Source organism: Podarcis vaucheri (genome assembly GCF_965113315.1).
Source record: "Podarcis vaucheri genome assembly, chromosome: 6".
NCBI classification, from domain to species: Eukaryota; Metazoa; Chordata; class Lepidosauria; order Squamata; family Lacertidae; genus Podarcis; species Podarcis vaucheri.
This window is the reverse complement of record NC_138764.1, coordinates 50,197,985-50,215,589: the sequence shown is the minus strand read 5'-3', so window position 1 is coordinate 50,215,589 and position 17,605 is coordinate 50,197,985. Positions and strand designations below refer to the sequence as shown.

Below are 17,605 nucleotides of genomic sequence, written 5' to 3'. Positions count from 1 at the left end.
TGGGTGCTGGGTGCTCCATCATCATGGGAGGGAATGCTGGATACAGGTCGCTCCCCGTGGGTGGCCGCCAACTGAAAACCTCCGAGTCTTCCCCCTCGCGGTCGTCGACGTTGACTTGTTGCTCTTCCATCTCTGTACCGCCGTGCTCGAACCCGAGGTCCTCCCCGAACACGTCCATGTCAGTCTCTGCGTCGGTCGCTCGACCTGGCATCTCCAGCCACTTCCTGCGCCATTGCTCCTCTGGTCGATCGTCCCACCAATACGAGTTGCCTGATGCCGAACCTGCCGGTGAACCTTCTGGGGAACGGGTGCTCCGTGCGGGTTCCCCTTCTGAGTCGAATCCATGGAACGTGCTGGAAGAAAGTGTGGGTGTGAACAACCAGTCGTCGAAGAAGCTCGCTGGCATGGGTTTGTGTGGGAAGAGGGCATGAAACTCGTCCTTGAGCAGGGGTTCCTCCAAAGCGTAGTCTGGTACCCAGCTATTGGCGCTGGCCCGGGTGCCCTCTCTGGCTAAGAGGTATTCGACTCCCTCCTCCCCCCATCTGGAGTCCAAAATCTCCGTGACCTCGTTGATGTGGTCCTGGTGCTTCACCCCCCGCGTCTCCGTCCGTTCCCGGAGCGGACTTGGCGCCGTCCCTGGCTCCTGGAACCTGTGAGGTGCCTTGTAGGGAGTGAGCACCGACCTGTGGAACACCGGATGCATTCTGGAACCCTCCGGCAGCGCCAGTCGGAAGGCTACCGGGTTGATCTGCGCTTCGACTTGGTACGGACCGATCTGCTTGTGCCCCAACTTCTTCTTGGCAAGTGACCTGGTCGGCACTGCGTGGGCTGCCAACCAGACCCAGTCTCCCACTTGGATCACTTCGCCAACCCGCCTGTGCTTGTCAGCTTGCACCTTGTAGGCGTGCTTAGCTAGCTCCAGCTGCCGTCTGAGTTGATCGTGGACCGCCTGCAGCTCTGACGCGAACGCGTCCGCCGTCTGTGGTTCTCCTTCCCCCACTCTCTCCAGTCCCGGGAAGGTTCTGGGATGCCTCCCATTGTTGGCAAAGAACGGCGTCACTCCTGTGGACACGTGCTTCGTGTTGTTGTAAGCGAACTCGGCTAGCGGCAGGTAATCCACCCACGTCGCAGGCTGTTGATTGGCATAGCATCTCAGGTACTGCTGCATGATGGCATTGACCCTCTCTGCTTGCCCGTTGGTCTGCGGGTGTCTTGCTGATGCCAGATTGACCTTGACATTTAGAAAACCCATCAGCTTCTGCCAGAAAGACGAGATGAACTGGCGTCCGCGGTCGGACAGGATAGACCGTGGCAGGCCATGCACTTTGAACACGTGATCTATGAACAGTTTGGCGGTTTGTTCCGCCGTGGCCACCTTCGCACACGGAATGAAATGTGCCATCTTGGTGAACAAGTCCACCACCACTAGCACAGCTGTCTTGCCTCTCGAGCTGGGTAAATCCGTCACAAAGTCCAGGGCCACCCTCTCCCACGGTTCAAACGGCGTTTGCAGCGGTTCTAACAGTCCCGCCGGTGGTCTGTGTACCGGCTTGGCCCTCTGGCAGGTGTCGCACCTCGCGACGTAGTCCGCGACCTCCCCTCTCAGCCTGGGCCACCAGAAGTCTCTCGCGACTAATTCCATCGTTTTCTCTGTGCCAAAGTGACCGGCCGTGGGTGCGTCGTGCAACTGTTGCAGTACCTTGGCGCGAAGGTCGTCTCCTGGTACATAGACAGCCCCTTTGCGTAGGAGCAAGCCGTCCCGCACCTGGAACTCGTCCGTGGTAGCCGTGCCTCTGAGCAGTTCCGCCATCTTGTCTTGTGCGAATGAGTCGTCCCGCAATGCACGTCGCACCGCATCCAGGTCTACTGTAGCTGAGGCACACGCCCACGCCGTCGGTGCGAAGATGTGCATGGCCGCCGCTGGCGTCACCTCTTCTAGGTATTGCGGTTTTCGGGACAGTGCATCCGCCATGATGTTGGTGTCGCCTGGGACGTACTCTATTCGGAAATTGAAGTCAGCAAAGAACTCCGCCCAACGTATCTGCCTCTGGTTCAGGAACTGAGCCGTGCGCCAGTGCTCCAGATTCTTGTGGTCCGTGCAGACCTGCACCGTGTGCTTGGCGCCGATTAGGAAGTGCCTCCACGCCTTGAAAGCTGCATGAATGGCTAGCAACTCCCTGTCCCAGATGGTGTAGTTCTGCTCCGACTTGCTGAGCTTTCTGGAGTAGAACGCTCCCGGCCGCCACACCCCCTGCGGGTCTCGCTGCAGCAGAACAGCTCCCACGGCTCTGTCTGACGCGTCTGTCTCTACCCTCAACGGTTTACTGGGGTCGATATGCAGCAGTTGCTTCTCCGATGCGAAGAGACGCTTGAGCGCTTGAAAGGACTGCTCCGCCTGCTCCGTCCAGATGAATTTCTTTTTTTTGGAGCTGAGCGTGTCCGTAATTGCTGCCGTCTGCATCGCGAACCCCTTGATAAACTTGCGATAGAAGTTGGCGAAGCCGACAAACCGCTGGACCTCCTTCCGGTTGCGCGGGCTCTTCCAATCCAATACCGCACGAACCTTGGTGCTGTCCATGGCTATCCCCTTGTCCGACAACTTGTATCCCAGGAAATCCACCTCCTTCGTGTCGAACTGGCACTTCTCCAGCTTGGCGTACAGTCTATGTTGTTGCAACCTGCTGAGCACCTCCCGCACGTCTCGGTCGTGAGCTTGCTGCGAGTCCGAGAAAATCAGGATGTCATCCAGGAAGCAGACGCATGTCTTGTAGAGGAGTCCCTCCAACACGTGATGCATAAAAGCTTGAAAACAGTGAGAGCCATTTTGTAATCCAAAGGGCATAACCCTGTACTCGTAGGTGCCCAGCGGTGTGAACATGGCCGTCTTCCACTCATCGCCCTCCCGCATGCGGATGAGATTGTACGCCCCTCGTAGGTCCAACTTGGTGAACACGCGTCCCTTGCGCACCGTCGCGAGGAGGTCGTCAATCCTGGGCATGGGGTAATCAGACGGTTTGGTCATCTGGTTCAAAAGGCGGTAGTCCACAACGAGTCTTTTTTGGGGCGTGTCTTTCTTTTTCACGAAGAAAACGGGACTGCCCCCCACTGCCTTGGACTCTCTGATGAAGCCACGCTCCAGGTTATGCTTGATGAACTGTTTGAGTTCCTGCATTTCATCTTCAGACATGGAGTATAGCCGCCCCTTCGGCAGCGTCGCCCCCGGTAGGAGGTCAATCTTGCAGTCATATGGCCGGTGAGGGGGTAGCTTGTCCGCCTCCTTCTCGCAGAAGACCTCCAAAAAGTTCGCGTATTTGTGGGGGACCGCTTGCAACGTTCCCAACTGCAGTTGTGATTCCTCCTCCTCTCCCTCCCGTCGGGGCAGGATGCAGTGTTCTGCGCAATAAGAGGAGCCGAAGATCAGTTGTCTCTGGTACCAAGCCAGTGTCGGACTGTGCCTGTCCAGCCAACTCATGCCCAACACAATGGGCGTGTCCGACAGTTGGGTGACATTAAAACTGATGACTTCCCTGTGGTTGCCAAGGCGCATCACCATTGGTGGCGTCTGCTTCACCACCTGCCCCCCTAGCAACTCTCTGCCATCCACTGTGACGACTTGCAGGGGCAGAGTGGCAGGCAATAGCTGTATAGCGTGCTGCTCCACAAAGCTCTGCGCTATAAAGTCTGCGTTGCTTCCAGAATCCACAGAAAGCGGCACTTCGATAGTGACGCCGTTGGGTAGCTGGAGAGACGCTGTGAGCTGCACCACTGGTTTGGGTGGGAGGGGATCCGTGGGTTGCAATATCGCTGGGGGCTGCTTCACAGATGCGTCTGGCTGGGCCCCAGTGCCTCCGTCTCCAGCCAGACATCGTCGTTTCCCTGCTGTGGTTCTCCTTGCTGCGTTGCTGCAGTCACCATTGCTGAGGCTGCAGTGTGCTTGTGGAGCCTCCGGGGACACTCCTTCGCCAAATGGCCTGGATCCTCGCAGATGTAACACTTCCTGTTCCCTCTAGGAGGCTTCGCTTTCACTGCTGCCGGTGCTAGGGCTCTGGCTGCTGACTGAGCCCTTGCACCTCCAACCTCCATCGGTTCCCCTCCCCCTCCTGGCGGAGGTGTGGATTGCGCACGCGCTGCTTCCCTCGGAACGAAAGAGAAACTTCTCGCTGCTTCGCGCCCTCCACGTCCTTCATCTCTGCACCATGGACGTTCTTCCAGCCTCACCCCCACAGTCAGCGCCCTTTGGACCACCTCCTGCGTGCTTCGGGGCCTCTCCCCCCTTGCAATTTCATCCTTAACCGCAGAACTTAGACCCTCCCAGAAGAGGTCTCTGACAGGGGGCGAATCCCGATCCCATTCTAAAGCACTGACCAGCGCAAAAAATCGGGCGTGATACTGCCGGACGCTCGCCCTCCCTTGTTTTAGTCCATGAATCTCCCGTCTGGCAAGATCCACATCAATAGTAGACAAAAAACACGCATCCATCGCTTTGATAAAGGCGTCTGCATTCTGAAGCGCCGGATCTTTATCCCTCCACAAATTGCGCAGCCAGGCTTTGGCATCCCCATGCAAATGGGACAATATGAACCCCACCTTCTCTTCCTCATCTCTAAAGTCTTTTGCCAGCAGTTGCAGTGCGCACATTACGTCTGCTCTAAAATTAGGGTACTGTTGCAAAGTCCCATCGAAGTGAGCCACAAGCCCTCCTGCTCTCCGTGCCAATCCCACGCCCTCCGGTCTGGGTCCCGGTTGCCCTTGCTTAACAAGCATTTCAAACCTGGCGTGTAGGTCTCTGTAGGCGGCTGTAGTTTCCTCCTCCCGTTTCTTGGAAGCCAATACCTCTGAGGACAACTGGGTCACTGCCTCTTGCAGCGCGGAGATCCTCTGTTCTTCCGTCATCTTGCTAACCTTTGTGAGCTTGCTTACAGACACCCCTCTTCCTCCCCTAGCGGCTTCTGCTCCCGCTGCGAGGTTTCAGGTTTCTGAAGCTTTGAAGAGATGGGTCTTACTGTCAGAGCTGCTACCAGGTCCCAGCTCACATAGGACCACGCCACACAGCGTCCACTTTAAAAGAGTCTTTATTGAGTTACAGGTTTCATTTCCGAACTGCAGCGTGCAGCTCTACACCTTCTGCCCTAGGTCGGCGAAGACCCATCTGAGTCCCCGCCTCTTGCACACCAGCTTAATACCCTAACCTTGCTCCACCTCCTTCGCCTCTCCCTACGTCTCTGGGTCCTTCTGCCCCCCTGGGACTCCTCCCTTCTACTCTCCTCTGACGCTGACCCCCCTGATCCTTCCGCTTCCTTTCGGCGGGCTTTGGGACCTGGCTCACTCTCCGGGCTGCTTACTGCTCCAGCTTCCGCTGCATTTGAACTTGGCGCGCGCGCCCAACTCTCTACTTTCCTCTTGACCGTTGCCTCGCTCTCTGAGGAGGGCGTGACCACCCCTGACTCGTGCCCTCCCTCCTGCTGACGGCCTCCGGAACCCGATGCCTGGCTGCCTTCCTCCCTGCTGCTCTCAGTCTTGAGCGTGGGTCCCGACTTCCAGCTGCTGCTCTCTGAATCTCCTCTGTTCCCTTCCTCCTGGGGTGTCCCCCCGGATCCCCCCCTTGCTCTGCTCACTGGGGCTCCCTTTTGGGAGTCCTCTGACTCACTGCTTAGGCTTGGAGATCTCGGGTCGTCATCATCACTCATTCTCCCTTCGGCTTCCTCCCCCTCGCTCTCTGTTTCCACCCTTCTCTGCGTCTCTGCTTCTGAACCCCTGACAGTAAGTTATCCAATGTTAATTAATCTCAGGGAAGACCCATAAAAATTGATGGACCTAATTGGTCATATGCATTAATTTCAATGGGCTTACTCCGAGTATGATAAATATTGAAATCAACCCTGTAGATAGAATTCAGTGTCACACTGTGATGAATGTTCTGCCTATGCAAGTACAGTAAGCTTGAAACTTGCTAACGTTTAACTTGTACACATTGAGCTCTGGTATACCCATGAGGAGGAGGAGATTGCAAGCTTTTATTTTTAATTTCAATTAATTGCATTTCTTAGTGCACTTGAAATCATTTTTATTCAAGAACATCTTTTGTTACTGGTTTTTAAATCTGTGTATATAACAATTTTTTATAAATCCTTTTGGACATGTTCCTTTTTATATATAGACTACGTTGCTGGTATCTTAGTATTTTTATATATACTTCTGTAAGTCACTTTGTGAGAAGATTTTATAAATGATAGAGTATAATTCAAAAAAGTAAATTAAAAAACTTAAGTGCCTGGTAGACTCTGATATATTACAAAGGTCTATGCACCTGTTCACCCCATCCTATTTCACTGTATTTCACTTCTAAGCAAATACATTTGCAAATGACATTATCAAATCATAAAAGGAATATTTGTGAATACTTAGATTCATCTTGAAAGAAGGAAATGCTCAAAATTCCTGCATGAGAAATATTCTGTTCTGAACCTTGCTTTGTTTTTCTACAGCTGCAAAAGAACTGCCTTCTGTCACTGTGCAGTGACAGGATACTTCAGGATGTTCCATTTAACAGGTTAGTTTTACCTCCGAAGTTACAGAGAAGTAGGGAAAGTGTTTCAGGTTGTTGAATGTCTTATGTCTCATTGCTTAGTAGTTTGCAAACTGCTTACTCCTCCTTGGAATATAACAAATTCTTATCAGAACTTGGGAACCAATTATTAAATAACTGTAACAGTTTAATTTTGACTGCGTATATGCACTGTTATGAAATACATGTGTCCGTTTGCTAGATCCAGGTGGATTGCCATTTTCTTTTTGGATGCTGGTTTTAAAAACTTGGGTCTAAGTTAGAAGCAAGGATCACATCTAAAGCATAATGATGTTGAAGAACTACATTTCTTATTTCTGATATTTCTTTGTTAATAGCTTTTTTAAAATCATTTTTCTCAGCAGCTAAAAGGCACTAGCCAAGCATATTTTTTTCGCTTCAAGCATATTCCACTTGCTGTAACCAAAAAGATTGCAACAAGGTCGAGAACAGAGCCCATTGTCGCAGGCCTTGCTAAAGAACCATATTGCAACTTTCTGTCCGGGAACCATGCCAAAGCACAAAAATGAAACAAACTGGAACACACTGAAATTCCCTCACCCCCTCCCTTGCCAAGAGTCCACAATAGTGCCAAGACAGCCCTCTGTACATGTTCAGGGGAACACATCATAGGGCAGGACTCCTGAGGGAGGAGAAAAAAAAATATCTGGGGGGTAAAATCCAAGTGATGTCAATAAGGATGAGAATGGTAAATTAGTCCAATGGCTGTTTCTGAGCAACCTGCGTGATATTTCGTGGCTCGATTATTGGCATGTAAAAACCACAATCCAGGAGAAGTCACACAACCATTTCTGCAGATACAGGAGCCCATTTGCTGTAAATAGGTCTGATGTATTGCTCCTTGTACTGCTGAGTCAAAAGTCCAAGCCCAATGAAGCGTGATGACACAGATGGGATGGTTGCTATTAGGAGGCAGCAAAACTGTAATGATGTTTGGTGGTTGAAGTGGCTTCCCAGGGAAAAGGGGGGCCAATGCAGTAGGGGTGAAGATGGCCTTTCAGCGTGCCAAGAAACACTGGAACAGCTGTGGAAGAGCCTCTTCCATTGCAGAGGTGATTGTGATCTTGTCCGCTGGATCCTTATGTCCTTTAAGGGCAGAAAATAGTGGAGACAAAGTAGAGGTGGGCAGGTCCAAATAACTCTTTATCCAATTCAGCTGTCCAAGGATTTGTTGTAAATCCACCAGTCTAAGATAACCAGGAAACTGTAGTTGAGGTGTAACTGGAATGGCTGCAGATGGTGTCAGCTTGTGTCCCAGGTACGTAATAGGTAAAGTCCGCTGGATTTTTTCCTTAGCCACTGTCAATCCAACAGGTTGTAGCCTTTGCAGGATTTTGGGACACGGCGGAGGACAAGGCCGTGGCTAGCAGGCTGTGGCTAGCAGTGCCCACTGACTGGCAGGCTTTAAGCATATCAGCAATGGCTATATTTGATGTTGCCATTAGAAGGCGCAGCTCTTGCGTACAGTCCTCATTTCCATTAGCGAATGCAAGCTGGTGTACAATCAGTTCTTGTGCTGCCAGGTCCTGAACTTGCCACTTGAAGGTATTGTACAAGCGATCAACAAATTGTCCATAGAGCTTTGCAGGGCCCTGTCTGACGCTCCCCAATTGGCCATTGCGCTCATTCTTGTCATCAGGGACAGAGGCCAAAACCTCCTGAAATGAGGCTGTGGTGGCTGCCCAATACATAGGATCAAGGGCCAACTGTTGGGCAATAGGAAGAAAATTTCCTCCTCCCGTCAGCCCATCGAGAACATCGGTTTGGGTCAGCATGACGGGGGCTGGGGGTGCAGGAGCAATCACAGGAAAGAGATTTGGAGTATCAGAATCAAAAGGCAGCAACGGAGCGGTGGCACAGAGAGATCTTTGAAGAGGAATTGTAGGAGCGGTGCCAAATGCCTTGGGCGGAGGAGGTGGGAGAGCTGGGGGTGCTGCAGAATTTGGAGAATGCAGGGGAGTGACAGGAGGAGCCGAAGGGAAAATGTCCGGCGGTTTAGGAGGTAGGTTTGAGGCAGGCAAAGCAGGAGCGGGGAGGGCGGGCGAAGAAGTTGTGGCAGCAGCCAGAAGAATGTTTGAAGGAGTTAAGCACGACATAGCTTTGTAGACGTTACTCCAGGCATGCAAAACCTTGACATCAATCTGAGGATGATTTTGAAAGAAGTGTCCAATTTTTTTCCAATCGTCTAACTCCCAATTTCCGTCCTGGGGGAACCAGGGGCAGTGAGTGTCCAGGGCTTTTATAAGGGACTTAAGGTCAGCTTTCCGAACAGCAAGGTTGTTACTGGCCAAAAGGAATTTAAGGTCTTTAAAAAAATTTTTCTGTGGTGCAGAGAGAGACTTTCCCATGATTGCAAGAGTTGCAAAAAGAGCAGGGAGCACTTACCGGAGGGATCCTTAGAAGGATGAGGGAGGCGCCTTTTTGCCCTGTCCGGGCGGAAGTAAGTGCTGATAAGTCCGTAACGTAGTCCAGAATCACATTCACACGGGAGCTCTCACCAGGGATCCACTACGTGGATGAACGACGCGTCTGCAGCCCTTGCCAGGCGAGGTGAGGCTGAACGTTGTTTAACAGCATGAAATCCAAAAGAAATCACACGGGAGCACTCACCAGGGATCCACTACGTGGATGAACGACGTGTTGGTGAGTGCTGAATAATGAAAAACAACGTGAAGTCCGAAGGCAGTCACACGGGGCACCAATTGTCGAGTTGCAGCTCGGCATCCAAAGAAAAATCAGTCTCACACCATGATGGGTTCCGAAATATGGCTGCTCATAGGGCTAATGCAGCACAGCTTTTATTGTGTGAAATCAGAAAGATACAAAATACAAGCCAAGCAATTTGTTTCTAGCCAGCAGATAAGGACCTTCATGCGAGCATCAGGCCATGCTACGTTAACCAATCATATAGGACAGCACGAGCTGTTCACGCGCTGTTCATGCTCCAAGGATGCTTCTAGCTATGAAATCACCCTGCAACAATAAGAACTTTGCTCATGCTTTCATGTACAAGCAATCATTTTCCCACAAGCAAGGGTGTACAGTTTGACTGCACTGTACATCAAGAGGCTGTGGATTTTGTGGATTAATGAAAGTGGCTTGTATCATATGCAGAAGTCTGCCTACTGGGGATGGCAATACTTAAGCATAAATGGCGATGAAGATTGTTACCTGCCAACTTCTGACTACGTTGAGCCATTGTCCCTATTTATAGATATTAGAAAATCCACCTACTACCTTATGCTATGGCAGCGTGTAATTACATGCTACCTAGAGACGTGTGCATTATAGCTCTTGTAATCTCACTTTTAATGCAGATGTTTCTAGCCCTTTTTGTTTTGAGCACTTACTGGGAAAGGTTTGGAAAGGGGGATGGATATGGTTTCCAGAAGTTGTTCTCTCATGATTCATGTGTCCATTCCCTCTTACTCTAGTCTCTGCACTCTTCCCTCTTTTTGACCCCCTACAAAGAGATCTGAATCTCTAACCCTCAGTAATACAAGAAAAGTTGTTTAATTTTCTCCTTGGTTTTTTGAGCGTATATAGATGTACAAAGCACATGTTTGTCCCAATAATAATATTTTGTTGTTGTTGTTAGTCTGAGGCTAGTAGGAGTGAAAGTCTTGTAGGTTGTGCTTCAAGTCAGACAGCACAATGGGGGAGCAAGGAGCAAGCACACATTCTTGGTGTGTTGAAAACTGCTCCCCAACTTTCTGGGTAGCCTGAAGCATAGCAGTGGGTTTGGCAAGCTAGCATGATGAGAGTATAACCCTTGGGAAATATGCTACTGATTCTGACCACAAGCAGGTTTGCATGACCTTGGAGGAAGATGATGTTGGCACGGAGCCAATGCAGGTTGGTTTGCTGACTTTGTCACACCACTGAGGCTTTCTTTATCCCTCCCCAGCTGAAGTTCAGGGAGTTTGTGTCCCCAGTGTGTGTTTTAAGGAGACTGGGTGCCCATTCCTCCTTGCTTCTAAAAACATCAAGTCTTTAGCCTTGTGGCTACATTCTATATAGGTACAGTGTGACAAATCATAAAGCACAACACAGAACCCAGCTCTGTATCTTTCAGTCATGATGAGTTGCTAAAAAAGTCCACAACTATCCATGCCAAATGTGTCGGCTTAGTAAAAACTCCTTTCATCAATCACTGACAAATTGGGATTTTTAGTACTTGTTGATTACCAGCTCAATCCAAGGCCATCCCCTGAAGATGGAGACAGTGGGTGGTGCGAAGACCATCTCTATCATGTTGCTGTGCTGAAATGGCATGCTCCTTTTACAGTCTGATAAAGAAAATCAAACGGAAGCCATTTTGCTTATTATAAGTAGCTAAGGCTGGTGTTTTAACGTTTTTCTGTATACTTTTGTCCAGTGCTTTTTTTCTGGGGGGATGCATACCACTAAACATTTTGTGAATCTTTGTACTTTTGTCCATTTCCTGTATTTATTTTTCCCAATTTGAACTATTAAATGGTGATTTTCTTGAGTCAAAATGAGAGTACCCCTAAACATTTTTTTTTTGTAGGAAAAAAGCACTGTTTTTATCTTTGTAGCAGTAACCTAGTCGCTTTGGTTTCGCTGCCAGTAACAGATGGTATGGTTTTATTCCCCCCACCCCCAGATTTGTGAACTTTCTGTTGCCTTTCAGGTTTGAAGCAGCCAAGCTTGTCATGCAGTGGCTTTGTAACCATGAAGATCAGAATATGCAGAGAATGGCAGTGGCTATCATCTCCATTCTGGCTGCAAAGGTGGGATATTTTATTTTATTTGTTTTTAAAACTTATTTCCTGCCCTTCGTTGTAAGACCCCAGGGTGGGTTACAGCTGTAAACACCTAAAATGAGAAGCATAAAACACAGTTAAAGATCAATTTTCTGATAAACAGTTTTGCAGAGTGAAAAAGGGCCCGGAGAAAAAGACAAGCCTTCAGTTGGTATTTAAAACGAGACAATAATGGCGCCAGCCAAGCCTCTAGGGCCAAGATAGCTGTAACAGAGGAAGCTCCCTGATAGTGTCAATGACCCTCTGACTTCCTTCCCCACTGGCACTATCAGCAAGGTCTTCCCAATCGATCTCAACTCATGGGCAGGGACAGTACGACAGGAAGCACTCCCATCAGGTGCCTGGATTCCAAGCCACGGAGGGCTATATATGCCAAAACCATGTAGCAAATAGGAGTGCACATCTTTTAGGACTTGATGCTATGTGGTCTCCAAATGTTGAACCCAACAAAACTCTGGCATCTGCGTTTTGTGTGCTGCCACTTAGAAACAGTATTCAAGGGCAACTCCAAGTAGAGTGTCCATTGCAGTCATTTAGAGAGAGGGTTATTAGGGGACGGTTCATTTGGCTAGGCTACCCTGTACTGGAACGGCTGTAGCTGGCAAGCTAGCTGTAGCTGGAAACAGGCCCTCTGTGCCACTGAAGCCACCCTGACTTCCAGATACAAGGTGAATCTAGGAGTACCCTTGGACTATGAATCTGGATTGGGAGTGCACCCCAATCCAGAACAAGCCACCTACTTAATTCCTGGACTTGGGAACCACTAGTCCAGAGTATCTCCTCCTTGTTGGGATTCAGTTTGTTCATTGGCCTTCATCTAGCCTGTTACTGCCCCTAGGACAATGATCAAGCATCTACGTAGCTTCACCTCATTCAGGTGGCAAAGAGAAGCAGAGCTGGGTGTCATCTGTGTACTGGTGGCACCTGGCCCTCAATCCCCTGATGACAGCTCTACTAGCTTCATAAAGATGAAGACATAGGCATCCCCAATGCATTGTTTGCACTTAAGTCCCAAGGCCCTTTTAACAGTAATCTTTCTGCTTGTTTGCTTTTTTTGCTTGTAGCTTTCAACAGAACAAACAGCTCAACTTGGTGCAGAGCTCTTCATTGTTAAGGTAAGCGAAGTGCTAGTACCTTTCTGAAATGCTATCAACTTGCAACACTCCGGCTGCAATGTTGTTACGACTAACAGTGTTTTTCTTAAACAAAATAAACAACGGGCCTTGGTATGACCAACTTAAAAACGTGTATTGGAAAAATGAGAATATTAAATGTTTTATGTTGGAAGTTCTTTAAAAGTATTCTAATAAATTTGACCCATATGCCTGGCGGCCCCACTTAGCGGCAAATGTACAGGCAGAAGTGACCGGTGTTATTACTTCAAATCCAGGGTGGGGGCAGAATCCATTGAGTTTACTCCTGAACTTTGCTTTTGACCTCCAGCATCTGTGGATGTATTGCTGTTTCTGGTGTTGAAAGGTTAATCTCCTTTATTTATTAATCATTGTGTTCAAGAGGACAAAGTGCCCTTCAGTGTTTTACATAGGACTAACAGTGTGACATTAGAGGGGTAGACCATGTTGCTCAAATAAGTTAATGTGCAGGTTAATGTGCAGGCAGACAGCCTGTGGACTTGGTACCTGTGGCCCTCTAGTCTAGACTAACTTCCACGTGACCCACTCCCTTGTTGGCCTTGGACCCATAAATCTGTGATGGATCTAGCGTTCATACATATTGCCTTCTAAATTGGAGGAGAATTTGGCTTCTTGTATTAATTGTGAGCCTCCAACAGCTGGATTTTGAAATGTGAATGTCATTTGCAAAGTCACCTGTTTTTCTCTGTCTCTTTTAGCAACTACTTCAAATTGTGAAGCAAAAAACTAACCAGAATGTAGTAGACACTACTCTTAAGTTTACACTGAGTGCACTTTGGAATCTTACTGATGAGTCCCCAACCACATGTCGGCACTTTATTGAAAACCAAGGGCTGGAGCTCTTCATGAAAGTCTTGGAGGTGAGAGCTGACAGTTCTGTCTGCCAGTATGTGCCTGTCTGTTTCTGTATCTGCAGATTCCAGCATCTGCACAGGGACCCTGTAGGTTGTAGTCTGTAGGTCTGGGCAGCATCAGGTAGGGTCTCTCTGCTCATGATAGATAGAAACCTGTAATTGCCATAAAATAGTATCTGCCAACCCACTGCAAATAAGATTGGGCAGGCTGCTGCCAGCCCTGGGAGACGGGAGGAAAGCAATTGCAAGGGTTATTGGGCTCAGATGAGGAGCATCCTTTGCTGAACATCCTCTATGCCCAATTCCCCTTCCCAAAACAATTGTTTCATAGGCTAAGGGGGATTGGTGGGCCTGGCCAAAAGCATTGTGGGAGGAAGGGGAAGAAGAGACAAATTGGGGTTGTCTCACCTCTGTTCCTGTTTCTTAAGAGGAAAATGCTTTCTAGAAGGCTTCTTCCTTCCTCTGCTCTGGGACCACTGGAGGAAAGCAAAGGAGGAGAGCCTTCATGAATGTGCCCACTCTCAAGAAGCAGCCATAGCAAAAGAGCGATATGCCCCCTTCCATTCCTCTTAAGGCTCACTCCAGGTCCTGCTCTTTTTCCTTCCCATAGTAGCCCCCTTAACTAAAAGGCTTGCAAGTGCTCTTTGGTGTATGCTTCTTCCTGTCCCAGCCCTTCTTAGTTTGGGGGCAGTGAAGCTGGGGTGTAGGGGCTGAACCTGTACTATCAAGCCAATAATGGAATATTTAATGTGCAGAAACCCCACAATTCCCTGAGACTTTTCGCAGGCACCTGCTTGTTCTAAAGTAATAATTGGCTACAAATCACTTACTGAATGGTTGCATATACTTTGTTTTACTTTACAGTCTTTTCCGTCGGAGTCTTCTGTACAACAGAAAGTGCTTGGCCTTCTGGTAAGATGAGTGGAAGAATATATATTTTACCAAGGCATTGGAAATGCCGGGTTTCTCTTCTCTCTGCCAACGTCTTCCCCTCACCATCCTGACATTTAACACTACACAGGATAAATTACTTTACATGCCATTCTGTTACTTTTCAACCAAACCTTATTCCTGCACCATTCCCATTAGTTTCAGTTTTATTGTAGGAGATATAAGAAGACACCCCCAAGGGGTATTTAACATGTAGACTGAACCATTGGGAGCAGCCATTAGGCAATTTAGGGCAAGGCGCCATCATTTTTTCTGAGGTCACTTGGCTCTGTTTCTTCATAACATCTGAATTAGGAGAGGCTGCACATGTGGGCTTTGTGCCAGTGTCTAGATCCTTCCCCGCCCCCCTTGGAATTGTACAGGCATGCTCACAGACGGCTGGGAGTGGGGCATTTCCCCAAAATTCAGTGTTTATGAGCCAAGATTTGTTGCCACTGTGGGAGGCCCTTACCTTTAGCAGTTGCGATGGGAACAGCTTTTCTGTTTTATTTGTTAAAACTATGTTGCTGAAGATGTAGCCACTGTGTTCTTAAACCCCCCTCCCCCCGGCAATGGCCTCCAAGCAGTGCCATTCATGGACAGGTGGTGGCAAAGCATGCCGGCTGCTCTGAGTTATTCATGCACTTGTCACTCTGATAACTTATCTGTAGTAATGATTGAAAATGTACAAGTTGGAGAAGGCCGATCCCAGCTTAGTCTAATTTGACATGAGACAGGTTTGATGTTCATTATGGCTTCAGCTTTTATGAAGAGAACAAGCATTTTAATGACAGATACCTTTGTATACACACACGCAACTGTTTTTCGTTCATTTTGAAATCCCTCCTTCTTGTTCCCCTGTAGAACAACATAGCAGAGGTTAAAGAGCTCCACTCGGAGCTCATGTGGAAAGACTTCATAGACCACATCAGCAAGCTGCTGCGCAGCGTTGAGGTGGAGGTGAGCTACTTCGCAGCAGGGATCATTGCTCACTTGATATCACGAGGAGAACAAGCCTGGACATTGAGCCGCAACCAGAGAACCTCGCTCCTAGAAGAGCTGGTACAGATGCAATTGAAAACACTGCCCATTGTTAACTCCAGAGCAGTGTTGTTAACGCTATTAGTAATGGTGCTCCTTCCCTTGTCTTGCAGCATTCTGCCATTTTGAACTGGCCTACACCAGAATGTGAAATGGTGGCTTACAGGTAACTACAGACTTGACATAAACCTTGAGGAAATATTAAGGTTAACTTGCTGCACATTGTATTGTTTCTATCTTAGTTCAAGTGTTCTGGCTTATGACAAAGTCATGTTGCTAGTTAACCATTAAAGCAGGGGTCAGCAAACTTTTTCAGCAGGGGGCTGGTCCACTGTCCCTCAGACATTGTGGGGGGCCGGACTATATTTTTTAGGGGGGAAACGAACAAATTCCTATGCCCCACAAATAACCTAGAGATGCGTTTTAAATAAAAGCACACATTCTACTCATGGAAAAACACGCTGATTCCCGGACCACCTGAGGGCTGGATTTAGAAGGTGATTGGGCCGGATCCAGGCCCCGGGCCTTAGTTTGCCTACATATGCATTAAAGCTTCAAGCCTCTACACATTTACCTGGGAATAAGGCCCAATGAACTCAGGAAGAGTTATTTCTGAGTGGATGTGTGCAGGATTGCACCGTTCACTTGCAACGCCTCTGCAGTGCAATCCTGTGCATGCTTACTCAGAAGTAACTCCAGTTGTGTTCATTGGTGGTTATGCTACAATATGCAAAGTATCATAGCCCTACTGAATTTAGTACTAATGCTGCTGAGACAGATTACAGCAATTAATATAATTGCCGTACACTCTTATGCTATGAACAGGCACATAAAATTACACTGGCATTTTCTACTTGGAGGCTCACTGCGGATTTTGGCAGGGAGGGATTGACTGGGTGGCTGTTGAAGAAAGTGGTACTGTAGTATGACTCTTCTGAAGAAAACCTCCGTAGACCTTGAGGTAGACCTTGCGGTGTTAGATGACTGCCGCCCAGCTACAAATATTCAGGACATGAAGGACCATTTGGCTAATAATTAGTTACTTCTGTTGTAATTCTGCCTGGCAGCGTATTAACTGGGGGATGAACTACCACACAGATCTGTGTAAAATGTTTTTGCTTCCCCCCCTCCCCAATCTGGAGCTATAAGGGTGTGAAAAGAGCTGCTTAAGCTTTACCTTTGGACAGTTTTTCTGTTCAAAATTGCCATTCTTGGCTGATTTCCTTACTGCAAAGAAGATACAGGCAACCCTTTCCTTGCACCATCCCTCTGCTCGAGGTTGCAGCCTCCAGAGTGTGATTTTTGTTAAAAATAATAATAAAAAATACATGCAACGTATTGCATCTAGTTTGTGTCTAAAGATTTCTACTTGGTTTCTCTCCCTTCCTTTGTTGGAAGTACATATCCCTGTAGAAATGATGCTGAAGGGGTGCAGTGATGAGATTTAGCTGCACATCAGACGGCGCCAGGCTGTGTGTGGATTCCTATGCCCATAGGTTAAGATGTTGTCTCCTCATGTACTCCAGTTTGGAAGAAGAATTGTAGGTCAGAAGAAAATGGAAGCAGTTCAGGCCTCTATGATTACCCTCTTTTTCACAAGCTAGGTAGATATTTTAGAACAAAACAGGCTTATGTTTTAATCATGTTGCAAACATGGAGTGATGGCATCTCTGCTTTTTATTCTCACGAACAGGTCTTTCAATCCCTTTTTCCCCTTGCTTGGCTGCTTCATGACTCCTGGGGTACAGCTGTGGGCAGTGTGGGCCATGCAGCACGTTTGCAGCAAAAACCGTATGTACTGAGACAAAACTCTACATCTTAAGCACCTCTTTCCACCTGTAGTTGGAGTGATTTCCAGACTCTATATAATTTTTGTGATCTTGAGCCATGTCTCTGCTTTAACACTCAGTTTTCTTTAGAGAAAGCAATCTGACAACAATTCTAGATATTATATGTGAAACTTCGTATCAGATAAACTCATGGGTTTTAACACAGGTTAAAAATGCAGAGTTGTTGTTGCTGTTGGTGTGTGTGTTATAAATATATACAGCGGTGCCCCGCAAGACGAAATTAATTCATTCCGCAATTTTTGCCGTCTAACGAATTTTTCTTCTTGCGAAGCACGGTTTAAACGGTTTAACAAAGTCGCAAGACGTTTTCGTCTTGCGAAGCAAGCCCATAGGGGAATTCGTCTTGCGAGGCAAATCGCGAATGAAAAAACCTTTCGTCTAGCGAGTTTTTTGTCTTGCGAGG

General features: G+C 48.2%; 1 protein-coding gene across 1 annotated transcript in view; it reads left to right on the top strand.

Annotated features, from left to right (window-relative positions):
* The window catches only part of LOC309535288 (protein zyg-11 homolog B), a 58,770-nt gene that overhangs the window by 38,637 nt on the left and 2,528 nt on the right, over positions 1 to 17,605 (top strand). The window contains exons 8-15 of the mRNA XM_082228194.1: positions 6,486 to 6,550; positions 11,241 to 11,340; positions 12,438 to 12,488; positions 13,226 to 13,387; positions 14,246 to 14,293; positions 15,176 to 15,373; positions 15,466 to 15,518; positions 17,046 to 17,143. Coding sequence (XP_082084320.1) covers positions 6,486 to 6,550; positions 11,241 to 11,340; positions 12,438 to 12,488; positions 13,226 to 13,387; positions 14,246 to 14,293; positions 15,176 to 15,373; positions 15,466 to 15,518; positions 17,046 to 17,143 — 775 coding nt within the window. The remainder of the gene's footprint in view (positions 1 to 6,485; positions 6,551 to 11,240; positions 11,341 to 12,437; positions 12,489 to 13,225; positions 13,388 to 14,245; positions 14,294 to 15,175; positions 15,374 to 15,465; positions 15,519 to 17,045; positions 17,144 to 17,605) is intronic.